This window comes from Hibiscus syriacus, unplaced genomic scaffold (assembly GCF_006381635.1).
Source record: "Hibiscus syriacus cultivar Baekdansim isolate YM2019G1 unplaced genomic scaffold, ASM638163v2 tig00110377_pilon, whole genome shotgun sequence".
NCBI lineage: Eukaryota > Viridiplantae > Streptophyta > Magnoliopsida > Malvales > Malvaceae > Hibiscus > Hibiscus syriacus.
This window is the reverse complement of record NW_024062711.1, coordinates 370,840-385,841: the sequence shown is the minus strand read 5'-3', so window position 1 is coordinate 385,841 and position 15,002 is coordinate 370,840. Positions and strand designations below refer to the sequence as shown.

At 31.9% G+C, this 15,002-nt stretch overlaps 1 protein-coding gene across 1 annotated transcript; it reads left to right on the top strand.

Annotated features, from left to right (window-relative positions):
- Positions 1-375: 375 nt before the first annotated feature.
- LOC120121580 lies at positions 376-14,978 on the top strand. Its single transcript, XM_039140899.1, has 4 exons — positions 376-387; positions 11,679-12,283; positions 13,203-13,390; positions 14,142-14,978. The coding sequence occupies exons 2-4, from the start codon at positions 11,692-11,694 to the stop codon at positions 14,820-14,822; spliced, it is 1,461 nt and encodes a 486-aa protein (XP_038996830.1). The 5' UTR covers positions 376-387; positions 11,679-11,691; the 3' UTR covers positions 14,823-14,978.
- Positions 14,979-15,002: the final 24 nt, after the last annotated feature.

Here is a 15,002-nt window from a genome sequence, read left to right as displayed (position 1 = left end):
GTTTGCATGCGTGTAGGTCGCCATGCACGCCCAATGGAGGTCGTCATGTATTCCAAGCGACCTATAAGGCCACCATGTCATCCCGGCGACCAAACTGGCGAGATTCCTGGCGCTTGCTCCCCTCATGCTCGCCTGCTCCCCGCTGCTCCCATGCAGCTTTAATCGCTGCATCATTTTCGCTGCTTCATGCAGCATCATTTGCTGCTTCATGCATTAATTATTGCTGCAATCCACCAGAATCCAACGACCCGTGATGTCTTCAATTATTGGTGCATGAATTGAAGCAATCGACCCTTAAATATGTAGGGCATGATATGGGGTTAAGGAAGCATAAGAAAGAAAGGGAGAAGAGTGTCGAGAGAAAGGAAAGGAAGAAGAAGAAAGGGAGTCCGGCAAACATCGAGGTAATTTTTTATTTTATTTAAATTAGTTTATTATTTTAAATTATTAGTTTGTTAGTTTAGAATTTAGGGTAAAACAAAAATTTAGTTAATTAGTTTGTTAGTTTAAATTATATTATTGTTAATTTAAGTTATATCATACATAAATAAAAAAATTATTTAATTAGTTTGTTTGATAGTCATATATTAAAAAAAAAAGTTATTATATATAAAAAAATAGTTAATTAGTTTGTAGTTAGTTAAAAAATTAAGTTATATTTAATTGTTGAATTTATATTATATAAAAAATTTAGTTAATTAGTTTATCAGTAGTTTAAGTTATATTATAATTAAAAATAGTTTATTAGTTTAAGTTATATAAAAGAATAGTTTATTAGTTGATTAAGGCTGCGTTTAAGTTATATTTTAAAAAGTTTAGTTTGTTAGTATATTAGTGTATTATATTATAAGTTATTATATAAAATATTCTTGTTAGTTAGTTTTTAGTTTATATTAGATTATATTAAATGATTTTATAAATATTGTTGTTTAATTTTTTTTACAGATTCATTCCAATGGCTGACCAAATTCCACTGTTGAGACTTGACAATGAACATATTTCAACTCATTTGGGAATAATGATGAATAAAATATTTGTTTAATGAATTATAATTAATAAATATTTGAATATTATTTTATGATTATGATAAATTTTTTGTATTATTTAATTGCAGGAGGACGAGCAACAAGTCATTCGTCATCGGCTACATAATGTGCCCAAGCCACACCGATTGATAGAAGAAAACTTGCAAGAGACTGGATTTTGGTATGTAACATTTGTGCTAGAATACAAGTTGGTCCCAGGTTTGATCAGTGCGTTGATTAAACGTTGGAGACCAGAAACGCACATGTTTAATTTGCCATGTGGCGAATGTACGATAACTCTGGAGGATGTGGCAATGCAACTCGGGGTCCAAACAAATGGGATGCCGGTGGTAATGACACATGAGTACAATAATGTGGCACAACTTTGCAATGCGTTTCTTGGGAAAACGCTCGTACCACCAGAGTGTAAAGGGTAGAGTGTGAGGTTGTCATGGTTGAAAAATCAATTTCAGCTCCAACCAAATAGTACGGAGCAAGAAATTATATATGCAACACGAGCATATATATTGCAGTTGATTGGGGAAATTTTGATACCGGATAAATCTGGTAATTATGTTCACACTCAGTATCTTCTTTTTTTTAAGAAATTTTGTGAATAGTAGGCAATATGGCTGGGGATCGGCGATATTGGCATTCTTGTATCTTGAGATGTGCAAGGTGTCATTAGTCGTGAATGATAATAATACAACAGAAATCGATGGATGGATGTTGCTGTTACAATCATAGGCATGGCATAGACTTCCGTTTTTGACACCGATTAGTCGAGCTGCGATTGACTTTCCACTTGCTGGAAGGTAATATGAATTTTCTATTTTAATATAAAATATTAATTATAAATTATTTATTTTGATTAAAATTATTGAACATGTTAGGATTTTCAGAAGCTCGAATCGACAACCGAAACGGTTTGCAAAGAGGGGTTGGAACGGTTTTGTGTTTAGGGAGTAAGGAGATTGAAAGATAGAGAATTGCACATCGATTTGTAGTGGTTCGACTTTCTCAACCAAAGTCTACGTCCACTACCTTAGCTCCTCACCAAGGATTTTCCAATAATTAGTTCTTTCTTTTGAGGATAAAGAGTAACCTTACAAACTCCCTAGTTTTTCTGGGCTAAACTAGAACCTTTCCCCTTTACAAAAGGATAAGAAATGTAAACAAGAAAACCACTCTAAGGTAGGTGTTTACAAGAATTAAGCTCACAAGAACAAAATATTTACAAGAGAAAGATGAAATAAGAATGAAAAACTCTTCTCTTTCGTTTGATTGCTTGGATGGTTGTTCTCTTGCATCTTCAAGTGTCCTTAGGTTGTATTTATAGCTTGGAATGTGTTTGAAGTCGTATATAGCCATTGGGGATGTTTTGGAGCCGTTTGGAGATGAGAAACAATTAATAAAACAGCTTGGAGCTGGGGGGGAATCGATACCCCCTCATAGGGAATCGGTTCCCTAAGTGCAATATGTTTTTGACCGTTAGATAAGGGGAATCGGTACCCCCTGGGGGGGGAATCTATTCCCCCTAGGGGGAATCTGTACCCCCTGGACAATCTGATTTTTTTGAAACCCTTTAAAAAGAAAATATTTTTGGCTCAATTAAGGCTCGAAATACTTTGTAAAATTGTTTTGAAATAGTTTAAGTATAAAACACAATTTTACATTTTAGTAAGGATTAAAATGAACTTTGAAAGACTTGGAGTAATATTTTGATATTCGAATAATTACATAGAATATACTTAGAAAATCTTTTGTAAAATCTTAAAATTCATTTAACAAAATTTGTTATATCGAAACATCAAAATGTTTTCAACAATCTCCCCCTTTTTGATATAACAAAACATTTGAGTAATTTTAAGATTTTGAAATCAAGTTTGAAAAATTACTCCCCCTTACTTTAACACTTCTCTCCTTTAAAACACTTTAACACTTCTCCCCCTTTTTGTTAAATAAAAAAGACTATAATCTTTTAAAGTTCAAAATAACTTTGGAGAGTAAGTAGTAAATTTGACATTTTAAAAATCAATTGAAAAAAATCAAAGCTCCCCCTCAATAAATGCATTCCAAATAAAATTTAGCTTTAAGAACAAGACACTTAAATAAAATTGAATTTCAACAAAGAATAACAAACATGTTAGTAGCACATGAAATTCAATATATCCAAGACTAAAATACTTTATGCAATACCAATTGTTGAAATTTAATATCAATACCAATTGTTAAAATTAAGTGCATATGCATAAAGTTTTCCAAAAATGTTATGCATTTGAAAATTTTGATATCAATTGTTAGAGAGATATCATTTTTATTTAAACCACATGCATAAACATTTAAATTTAGGTCAAAAATTTTAAAATTTATAAAATCAAAACATTTGAAAAGTTGATATCAATTGTTAGAGAGATATCATTTGCATTAAAAACCAATTTGACCAAAATTTTATTATGATAACTAAAAATTCTTAAAAATTAATATATCTTTAAAATGTTCATCATAATCATATTTTCAACATACATGAGATTAAAACAATGATGCATAATCATTTAAAACCAAAACTCATGCATGCTTAAAATCAAATGAGCAACCAAACAACCAAAATTAAAAGTATTAAGCTTAGAGGTTATCCATTCCTTTTTCATATGTGGCTAGAGCATCTTGAATATCATCATTTTCATCACCATTGCTCCCACACACCTACAAGAGACATTTAAGTAGATTTTGGTATCCAAATTGATTTGGATCCTTGGACGTTAGTTTCAATGCCCCTTGTTCCTTTCGGAACCCATATTTGTCTAATTTTAAAACATTTTCCTTTCTTCAAAGGACAAGTATGTTCCTTATGACCATGATAATGACAATGTGAGCATATTGTCATTATTGAACTAAATAAATTATTTAAAATGATTTCTTTTTCTTTTGTTAAGCATTCAAGCTTAACTTTTAAATCAAGATTTTCTTTTTCAAAACTTTCAATTTTTATTTTTGAAAGCTCTAAATCCATTTTCAAAATTTCATTTTAGCTTTCAAAATCTATTTTTGTTTTCAAAAGAAAATCATTTTCGGTTTTAAATTTTGAAATCATTTTCTTATATTTGGAGTTCATGGTCTCAAACTCCGAATATAACCTATTAAAAGTATCTTGTAACTCATAAAACGTATATGAATTAAATTCATTTGAGTTAGAAGATACCTTGGACTCTTCACGAGCCATTAGAGACACCACCTTTATTGGTTCTTCTTTCTTGTTTCCATGGATTTCCTCAAGCTTACTCTAAATCTCCTTGGCACTTGAACATGAAGAAACCCCTTCATAGATTTCATCACCAAATGCACAAAACAACATGTGCATGACCTTGGCATTAAGTTGAGCTTTCTTCCGTTCTTTGTCACTCATCTTCTTCTCCTTCTTCTTTGGAGAAGAGTAGCCATTCTCGATTATCTCCCATGCATCAAGATCATTGGATTGGATGAATACCTTCATTAATTTCTTCCAATGATGATAGTTGACTCCATTGAAGTATGGAGGCTTGTCCGTTGGTAGGGAGTCTTCCATGTGGAATGAGCCGGAGATAGAAGCCATCTTCTCGGTTGTGTCGGGAATTGGTAGAGCTTCTTCTAGGATCGTCTCAAGGTGGTTAAACCTTCTTAATGAGTTAGGCTCTGATGCCAATTGTTAGGATTTTTGGAAGCTCGAATTGACAACCGGAACGGTTTGCAAAGAGGGGTTGGAATGGTTTTGTGTTTAGGGAGTAAGAAGATTGAAAGATAGAGAATTGCACAATGATTTATAGTGGTTCGACTTTCTCAACCAAAGTCTATGTCCACTACCTTAGATCCTCACCAAGGATTTTCCAACAAATTCACTAATTTGTTCTTTCTTTTGAGGATAAAGAGTAACCTTACAAACTCCCTAGTTTTTCCGGGCTAAACTAGAACCTTTGCTCTAGCTTTTACACGGGATTAGCTAGAATCTTTACCCTTTACAAAAGGATAAGAAATGTAAACAAGAAAACCACTCTAAGGTAGGTGTTTACAAGAATTAAGCTCACAAGAACAAAATATTTATAAGAGAAAGATGAAATAAGAATGAAAAACTCTTCTCTTGTGTTTGATTGCTTGGATGGTTGTTCTCTTGCATCTTCAAGTGTCCTTAGGTTGTATTTATAGCTTGGAATGTGTTTGAAGTCGTATATAGCCGTTGGGGATGTTTTGGAGCCGTTTGGAGATGAGAAACAATTAATAAAATAACTTGGAGCGTGGGCGGAATCGATACCCTCTCATGGGGAATCGGTTCCCTAAGTGCAATATGTTTTTGACCGTTAGACAGGGGGGAATCGGTACCCCTGAGGGGGGAATCTATTCCCCCTGAAGGGGGAATCTGTATCCCCTGGGAGGAATCTGTACCCCCTGGACAATCTGATTTTTTTGAAACCCTTTAAAAAGAAAATATTTTTGGCTCGATTAAGGCTCGAAATACTTTGTAAAATTGTTTTAAAATAGTTTAAGTAAAAACACAATTTTACACTTTAGTAAGGATTAAAATGAACTTTGAAAGACTTGGAGTAATATTTTGATATTCGAATAATTACATCGAATATACTTAGAAAATCTTTTGTAAAATCTTAAAATTCATTTAACAAAATTTGTTATATCGAAACATCAAAATGTTTTCAACAGAACAAAATGACCATATTTTTGTTTTGATTGATATACAGATGGAGGCATAAAATTGAAGGCACGAGGTTGGTGCACAACAATATTAAAGAGTTCAAGCTGAAGATCGACATTAAGGGAAAAAAGGAGGTTTGCATAATATGTTATTATTAATTATTATTTAAGTTAACTATATTATTTGATTTAAATCAATTTTATTGTTATTTTAATTTTACAGTTTAATTGGAGACCATACATAAATGAAGAAATTTTAGCGTTGGTGTCGCACGATGTTTTTGATGGGGTTCAATATTGGTGTACTGTTACACCATTGATCAATTTTGCTTTTTTTGAGATCCAATTTACGGATAGAGTTCTGAGGCAATTCCACTTCCACCAACCTATTCCAGAGAGTACATGGGATCATGACCTCCTCTAAAACTTAGATGGTCGTCGTCAGGTGAATTGGGTTGAGACACATGACCACCTGCACAGATTTGATGGTCGTCGTAAAGAAAAGGTGAATTGGGTTGAGAAGCATGCAACCTACATTAATGCTTGGAACAATAGGGCTTCATTCATGCCAACTCTTGACCCCATTCAAGACGATGACTTTAATTTTGAGATTTCGGCTTACCTTGCTTATTTTTGGGATAATGGAAAGTCGTTCTTGAAAACAATGGTAGAGAGGTGGCCGTTTTTGAGTTTTAAGAAAAGATTTGGTAAAGCTGAATACTCTCTACCGAGTGGGAGTAAGAGTGAGAGTTCATCTCAACAACCTGAAGTGGAAATAACCGATGTGGATAATAGCGCACCATAACCGTTCGGCGATACATGATCGTTGCATCACGCATTTGATGATTCTACTGTCCCGGCATACATACCAGAGTTTGTGCAGTCTGAGGCACCTATCTACTCTCTCATGTTTTAGTCGACGTATGACTTTGACCAAATGACATCTATGATGTCAAATACCAGTATTTGGCAGTCAACGTTTGCAGGTGGGAATGAATCGTAAACTAGTGGAATGGCAGTTCAAATGCCCCCAATGAATGAGGAGGATGTGTACCATACTCTTGAGCAACCGTAATGACCACAACGCATCAGACGTCCGCCCCGACATTATCATTCAACAACACCCCGGCATCGACAACAATTGTAAACTCATTTGTTATTTATTATCAAATCATTACTAAATGAAATCATATCATTATTATAAATCAAATCAGTGTTCCATGGATGGATATTAGTTATGTAACTAAAATAGGGTTAATTGAACCACACGTCCATTCAAATATGTTCAAGTCCTCGGATTGTAAATGTCATATTAATTAGGTCTCACTATTTAAAAAGTACGCTTGAATAATTTATCGATAAAAATTACATAAATTCAACTTCAATGTGAAGATACAATAATTTATCAAATCATGAAATATTATTATTCCATAATTATTAGTAATAATTATTAAATCATTATTATAATTTCATTATTACTAATAATTACTAAATAATTACAATCAAAACATTAAATATTAATAATTTCATTATTACTAATTATTACTAAATATTACTATCAAATCATTAAATATTAATAATAATTTCTTTATTATCAATCATTACTAAATCATTAATATCAAATCATTAAATATTAATAATAAATCATTATTAGTAATCATTACTAAATCATTATTATAATTTTAAATATAAATTCATTATTAAATCATTATTATCAAATCATTACTAAATCAAATCATATCATTATTACATAAATTATTATTATAATTCAACTTCAATTCGAAGATCTATTAATTTAAGAACATAAATTACATAAATTTCCTTGCAAAAATAGGTTCATTATTATAAAATCAAATATATAAATACATAAAAATACATATATGACTACTAATGATGAGGCCTATATCTTGGTAAATTAGGACAATTGTTTTTTGAATAGCCTAAACCCCTACATAATCCACATCTCTTTGCTTGACCTCTCTCTCTAGCATGGAAATCCATACTGGTATGAATACGAGTGGACTCATGTCGACTCTTTGGACTTCTACGAAGCATTGGAATTGGCAGTCATTCGTCATGATCCTTTTTGGGCCAATATGATTCATTCGGGATCTGTCTGAACACATAGCTGTAGATATTTAATATCCTATGTAGGTGAAAGCATTCATCAACATAAGTGTATGCGCTTACACCAGCATACATACATGCAGCGACTGCATGAGCACATGAATATTTCCATGCCTGAAAACGACCACAATCACACCATTTGTGTCACAAATCAACTCTAAATGTTTGGTCTTCTCCTCCGACGTTACGGCGTATGCATGACACAACAAAAGTATGACCAAGTTCAACAAAAGCATTAGGGTCCTTTCTTGTTTCTTTCTTCGAATCAATCTGTACGTGGGCAAAAATTGTGGAATAATGCTCTGTTCGTGTAAACAAATTTTTTCTCTAAACAAAATATTTTATACAAATTAATTTTATATAATCTAATATATTATAATAAACTAATGAAATATTTCTTTATTGTAATATAACTTAGTTAAAATAACAAACTAACAAACTAATTAAACACTAATTATAACTTCAACTTCAACAAACAACCTAATATACGTTTAAACACACTAAAAATTAATTAAATAATTTTTATACATATAATAACTTTAACTAAGAAACTAATTAACTAATTTTTTATATAATATAATATATAACTTAAACTAACAAACTAATATAATATAACTTAAACTAACAAACTAATATAATATAACTTAAACTAACAAACTAATAATCTATACTAACAAACTAATTAACTAAATTAAACCCTAAACCATAAACTAACAAACTAATAATTTCATATAATAAACTAATTTAAACAATAAAAAATTACCTCACAAATGATGTTTGAGCCTTTATCTCCCTTTCTTCTTCTTCCTTTCCTTTCTTTCCTCTTGTCAAATTTTCTTTCTTTCTTTCTTATGCTTCTACCCTAAACCCCCCATATTCAATATATAACACACTTATTTGTCGTTGGTGAGCTGCAATCAATTTGAACCATTGGTGAGCTGCAACCAATTTGAGCGTTGAAATGCATTCAATTTGAGCGTTAGTGAGGTGATTTCACGCTGCAAATAATGCAGCTATGATAGATGCATGGGAGGAGCATAGGCATGTAGCGGCAGTGAATCACGCATTGAGGGAGCAGAAACAGGGAATTGTGCAGAAGGAGCAGGCGTGAACGCTGGTCGCCGGGCGTACATGGCAACCTACCCCATGCGAGTTGCATGGAGCATGCAAAGCACCACATGTCGCACGGATGCCATGGCAACCTCCTTCCTCGCCCGGAGTACATGGCGACCTTCTTCCTCGCAGGTATACAATGCTTCATTCTCTCACCACAGGTCGCATGGATGCCATGGCGACATCCTTCCTCGCTCGGAGCACTTGGCGACCAACGACGGGGACTGTAGCATTCACCCTATCTCAGCAATTAATATGGAGAGTGGATTATCTCGTGAATTAAAGTTATTTGTGTACAAAATTTATTAAAAATATAAATTAAAAATAATAAAAAATATGTTTTCTATAAACTTTCATTTGTTAAAAAAGAAAATTTATCTCAAGAAAATTTAGTTAAACACATTTTTTTATCTTATATTCTTTCATCAAAACACTGTAATCTTATATTCATATCAAATAAACCAAACAAGATAATACAATATTCTAGTAATGTGCTCTGTAATGTAGCATTCTGGTTATCTTATTCTCAATGGTAATCTTACATTCCATGGACCGATCAACCCCTAAGATGAAAATAGATTCCAACAACATTAAATTGGTTTGTTTTTGAAATCCTGAGAATTAATTATCATAAAACATTTCTTTTATTTACAAGTAATATTAGAATAATTCTACAAGAAATATTTACATCTTTTTGTACAAATTTCTTTTGTTGATTTGCAGTAAAATCTTTTAATACATAAAAAATTGATAATTTTTTTAATTGTACTAAAATTTTGTTGAATTGAATTTCAATATCCAAATAAATATAAACCGGACTATATGATCTTTTTATATCTTTTACATGTTCTAGAATACCTCTATAACCTATTTTTGAAGCATTTATTTTAAACATTTTTAGACTTGTAGGTATTGCTAAAATGTAGGTGATTAAATTCATTTTATCTTTTAGTATTATGAAAAATAAACGATGCTTCTATTGATTCATATTTTAATTCATATTTTTATGCAGATTATAGATTATAAATATATATATATATATATATATATATACATACATACATGGGGATAGGTTTCACTTACACTTTGTAAAATTAACACATTTTACACTAATTTATAGTCATTAAATTAAATAAATTAAATAAATTAAATAGTTTATTTGATTAAAATTTACTACTCAAAAATAATTATTTCTTTAATTCAAAATAAAACAATATCTTTTTTATCCAAACCCAAACCTCAAAACTTAAAATCCAAAGTATCAAAATATATGCATTTTAAAATATTTTAGGGTTAACTATATAATTGATCACTTATATTTGTATTTTGTCTATTTCTTTTTACTGATTTTAAAAAACATAATATATAATTAATTTTATTTTTATTTAATTAAGATGTTGTAACCAAGAGTTAACTATTGCTAATAGGTTAGGTGATGTACCAGTTAAATATTTTGGTATAATCACACATTTGGTCCCTATTATTTACATATTCTCTTAATTTAGTTATACTTTTAATAAATTAAAATAAATTTAATAATTTAAATTAATATTATAATATATTTAGTAAATTAAGATAAAATAAATACTTTGAAAAGATAAAATAATAGTAAAATATATTTTTTTAAATTTAGATAGGAATAAAATATATATTTTTAAATTAAAATTAGAATAAAATATTTTTAAATTAAGTTTAATAAAATATATTTAATAAATTAATATAAATATATATATATATATATATATATATAATATTATAAGTTAAGTATTTATACACTAGATACAAAATATATACATCATTTTGTCTATTTTAAACCAACCATTGATCTTGGTTTAATGGTTGAGTATATGCTTGGTTTTCAACAAACCCAAGTTTGAATTCCTTTAACTCCAATTTGTTTTGTTTTCTTTTAACAATAGGATAAAATAAATATATTAAATTGAAATAAAGTTAATCTTCTAATCAAATGGTGACATATCATGACACACGACACTAATGACATGATTGAAGGATTGCATTTAGTTTAATTTATAAAAGTAAAACTAAATTGGGAGAGTAGATAAATAATAAGGACCAAATATATGATAATATCAAAATACCACATCATCTAATCTATTAACAGTTAACGACAATTAATATGTAGTGACTACATTTTAATTAAATAAAATGAAAGTAATTATATATTAATTAAATAAAAAACAAAAGTAATCATATATTAGATTTTTTGAAATCAATGAGGGAAAGTGAATAAAACATAAATATAAGTGGTCAATTATGTAGTTAACCTAATATTTTATTGCACGAACTAAGTTAACTTAGTAGTTAAAATAATGATTATTATTCCTAGGAGTTCTAAGTTCGAGCTCTAAAGATTACAAGGGTATTCAATTTTTATTGTCAAATTGTTAAGGATCTATAGAACAAATATTATATTGTGATCACCTTATATTAAAAAAATATTTTATTGATATTAATGTCAAAAAGATATTATTAAGAAAAATAGTATCTTATGTTATATAATGTCCTAAATTTTCTACATCTTAAACAAAATCCCACCAAATTAGATTATAGTTCTAGAAAAATGGCTTAGTGATGGATACACACAACCACAGTACGCGCAAGAAGACGAAAACGCTATCGTTTAAGACTAATGCATCCACCTCTACCTATTATCACCGTCAACAAAGTATTCCCAACCATACAAGTCATAATTACAATACAAATTTAAGGGAGAAACCATAAAGAAATGTCGTGGTTAGCTAGATCGATTGCTAGCTCGCTCAAGCTTGACGAAGACGAAGAGGATCAAACCAATGCAGCCGCAAATCCGAATTCCGAATCCGATGCGAATCCCAACCAAGCCTCATCAGATCCCAACACTCCACGTGGCGTCAAAGACGACCTCTCCGAGCTCACCAAAACCCTAACGCGTCAATTCTGGGGCGTTGCTTCCTTCCTCGCTCCGACTCCTCCAGAGTCAACGGAACAAAAGCACGAGCTTCTGGTGGAGGAGGCAAAATCTCTCGGGTCGCCATCTGATGATCCGGATGAGTTGTCCGATGAGGAACTGATAGCTGGAATCCGTAATGATTTATCGGAGATCGGTGGAAAATTCAAGAGTGGAATCTCGCATCTATCTAGTAATATAAACGTCTCGGAGTTCACTAAGATCGCTTCGAATTTCCTTCAGTTTGGGTCCGAGGAAGATGGTCCTGAAAAACACGCGATTGGATACGCTGTCGGTGTGACCGAAGAAGTGGTCGCATTCGCCAGGGATATGGCGATGCATCCAGAAACTTGGCTCGATTTCCCCATTCCCGATGATGGTGATTTTGATGGTAATTTACTTAATTTATAATTTTTAGATTATTGGCCTAATTAAATTAGAATAATGAACATTTGAAACAAGCTGACTTCTTGTTCCTTCATTGAGACCTTTTTTTTATGTGTAATTTCTTTTTCTTTTTGTTCTTTTGCAAATTTTGAATTTTATTTGATTAACTCTGATGCTAGATTTTGTAACGCGTGGCTGATAATTGAAAATTGATCATTGATTATAGAATGGTATAATTTTTTTTTTGAAATCAGTGGATAATAAAATGAAGTAACTTACAATTTGATCCTTTATGGTTGCTATAAAGGATCTTTCAATTGCTTTTTTGCATTGTGGTTTCTAAATCCGTTAAAGTTTGATATCTCTACGAGACTTGGATAACGAACCCTGTATAGTTAAGTTTGTTTGCTTTGACACAGGCATGTGAAATGCTCGCTTTCTGCCTTATGTGTACATTAAGAGTTGATGGCTAATTGTTTGGTTGTAAAGCAACTATCAGAACTGCGCATGAGTCTTATTTTAGACCTTTTTGTGTATATTTATATAATGTATATAAGTTTGATCATGGTTTGAGAATTTCTGTCATTCAGTGCAATAAACTTCTTGGTAATATGCTCTTGGTAATATGCTCTTGAGGTTTTTAGTTATGTAAGTCTTGGTTGAATCATATTTTCCCCCTATCATTTAGATGACATACAGGGCAAAAAAGGCATATTGTAAATTCAAGGCTTTTCAGAAACTTAGTGAATATTTTGGTGTATTGTCTGAAGCTGCATTTAATGGAATATTTCTGTATCGCTTCTTTTCCATTTTGGTTTTCCTAAAGGGCTGCTGTACCCTTAATTCAACGATGTGGTTGTGCATATATCAACGGTATGATTGTGGCTAATTTCTTTAATCCTTTTATTGTTTTGAAATATCAGATTTTGATATGTCTGATGAGCAACAAGAACATGCCTTAGCTGTTGAACGTCTTACCCCAAGTTTGGCTGCTCTTAGGATTGAACTTTGCCCAGGATATATGAGTGAAGGTTGCTTTTGGAAGATCTATTTTGTACTTCTGCTTCCTCGACTAAATAAACATGATGCAGAACTACTCTCTACTCCCCAAGTAAGTTTTTGGATCTTTATTTCTTTCTTTTCATTGGTTTATGCCCTAATTTATTGTGATCCAAAGTGTTGTGTATCATGTTCTTGAGCCTTCACTCAAGGAATTTTATCTGCCGCAGGTATGACCAGAGGCAGAACCTGTAAGGAGCCAGGGAGAGCCTTGGCTCCCCCAAAATTCGGAAAATTTGCTCTGTGGCCCTTAATTTTTTTTTTTAAATTTCCCTTTTTATAAATGATGGCTCCCCCATTTTTTTTTTAAATTTCCCTTTATATATATACAACGGCTCCCTCAAAATTCAATGTCAAGATCCGCCACTGGGTATGACAATGAGAATAAAACTAATATTAACAAAGTAATTACTGTTCAATATTCTTAAGTGTACTCGGAAATAGAAGCTCATCAAGTTCTATGCACATCTTTTTCATCCTTGAATGTCATTTGTCACCAATTTTCCTCTCACAATAAAGGACTGCTAGTGTATAAATTGCTTTTATCATCCTGACATTTCCTTGCAGTGGCCATCTTTCTCTAGTCTCAGTTTCTTTTCAGATTTCTTGTTTCACCTTCTACCAACATTTTCATCTATTATGCACGTCATTTCCTTAAAATATAACCCCAAAAATTTTAAAGCCATATTAATATGGAATGAAGGGACTGATTGGATGTGCTTTTCCTTGTGATTCACATTGCTTCACGCCTCTGTTTCGCTTTACCTCTCTGCTTTTCTAACTGTTAACTGTTCTGCATGCAGATAGTTGAAGCAAGAGCAGTGTTAATGCAAGGGATACAGCACCTAGCAAAGGCTAAGACTGCAGAAGATCATCCTGAAAGTGTCACTTCAATTATAGAGGCTGATTTACGACATGAAGAGTCTCTTTCTGTGCCTTATTCAGCTCAATCTAAGTCAGTGCCATTCAAGGAATCTGAAACTGAGGTTGCCACTACTTCTGTGGCTGTTGAAATTCCAACAGAAAAGCACCCAGTTCTGAGTACTGAGGTGCAGGTCATTGACAAGTCTGTCATTGAGGAAGAGCCAATAAAAGAAGCCAAACATCAACATTTGACATCCGGGTCTTCTGTAGTTTCTATTGAGAAATACGAAGATGATGCTGATGACTGGTTAAAAGAGGAAACTTCGGAGGCAGTTGGAACAAGTGCTACAACAGTCCCTCTTGATAATGATGAAGATGTTTCATTCAGTGATCTTGAGGATGATGATGATGTGCCAATAAGTTACAAAAAAGTGACATCTGGTTCTGATTCTTCAATGAAAGACTCAAGAGACTGGGTTCAGCTGGGCAGGAGCTCTACGGACTCGGTTAAAGATGTTAACTGTGTTGGTAATGAACATTCTGGGTCTGAGCAGGTACGTAGTCAAAACCCCGAAACCAAGGAATCAAATGACTGGCTTGATATTGAAGAAATCATGTGAACCAATAAGCTTTGCAATATCTGTATTTCAGTTTCGTCTTCCTTGTAATAATGTTAATTTATTGTGTATGGTTTTTTTCAATTTGAGCTAAGGCTCTGGAAACTGTGTTTTGTACAAAAAACCTTGTCGAAATTGGATAATAGCGTGTTAATGCAATAATATTAATGTAATTTATGTCCA

Excerpts from the sequence above, each read along its gene's own strand:
- LOC120121580 (XM_039140899.1), top strand. The coding sequence starts at position 11,692 with ATGTCGTGGTTAGCTAGATCGATTGCTAGCTCGCTCAAGCTTGACGAA. Across the intron at positions 12,284-13,202 it reads CGATGATGGTGATTTTGATG|ATTTTGATATGTCTGATGAG; the intron begins GTAATTTACTTA and ends TTGAAATATCAG. Across the intron at positions 13,391-14,141 it reads AACTACTCTCTACTCCCCAA|ATAGTTGAAGCAAGAGCAGT; the intron begins GTAAGTTTTTGG and ends TTCTGCATGCAG.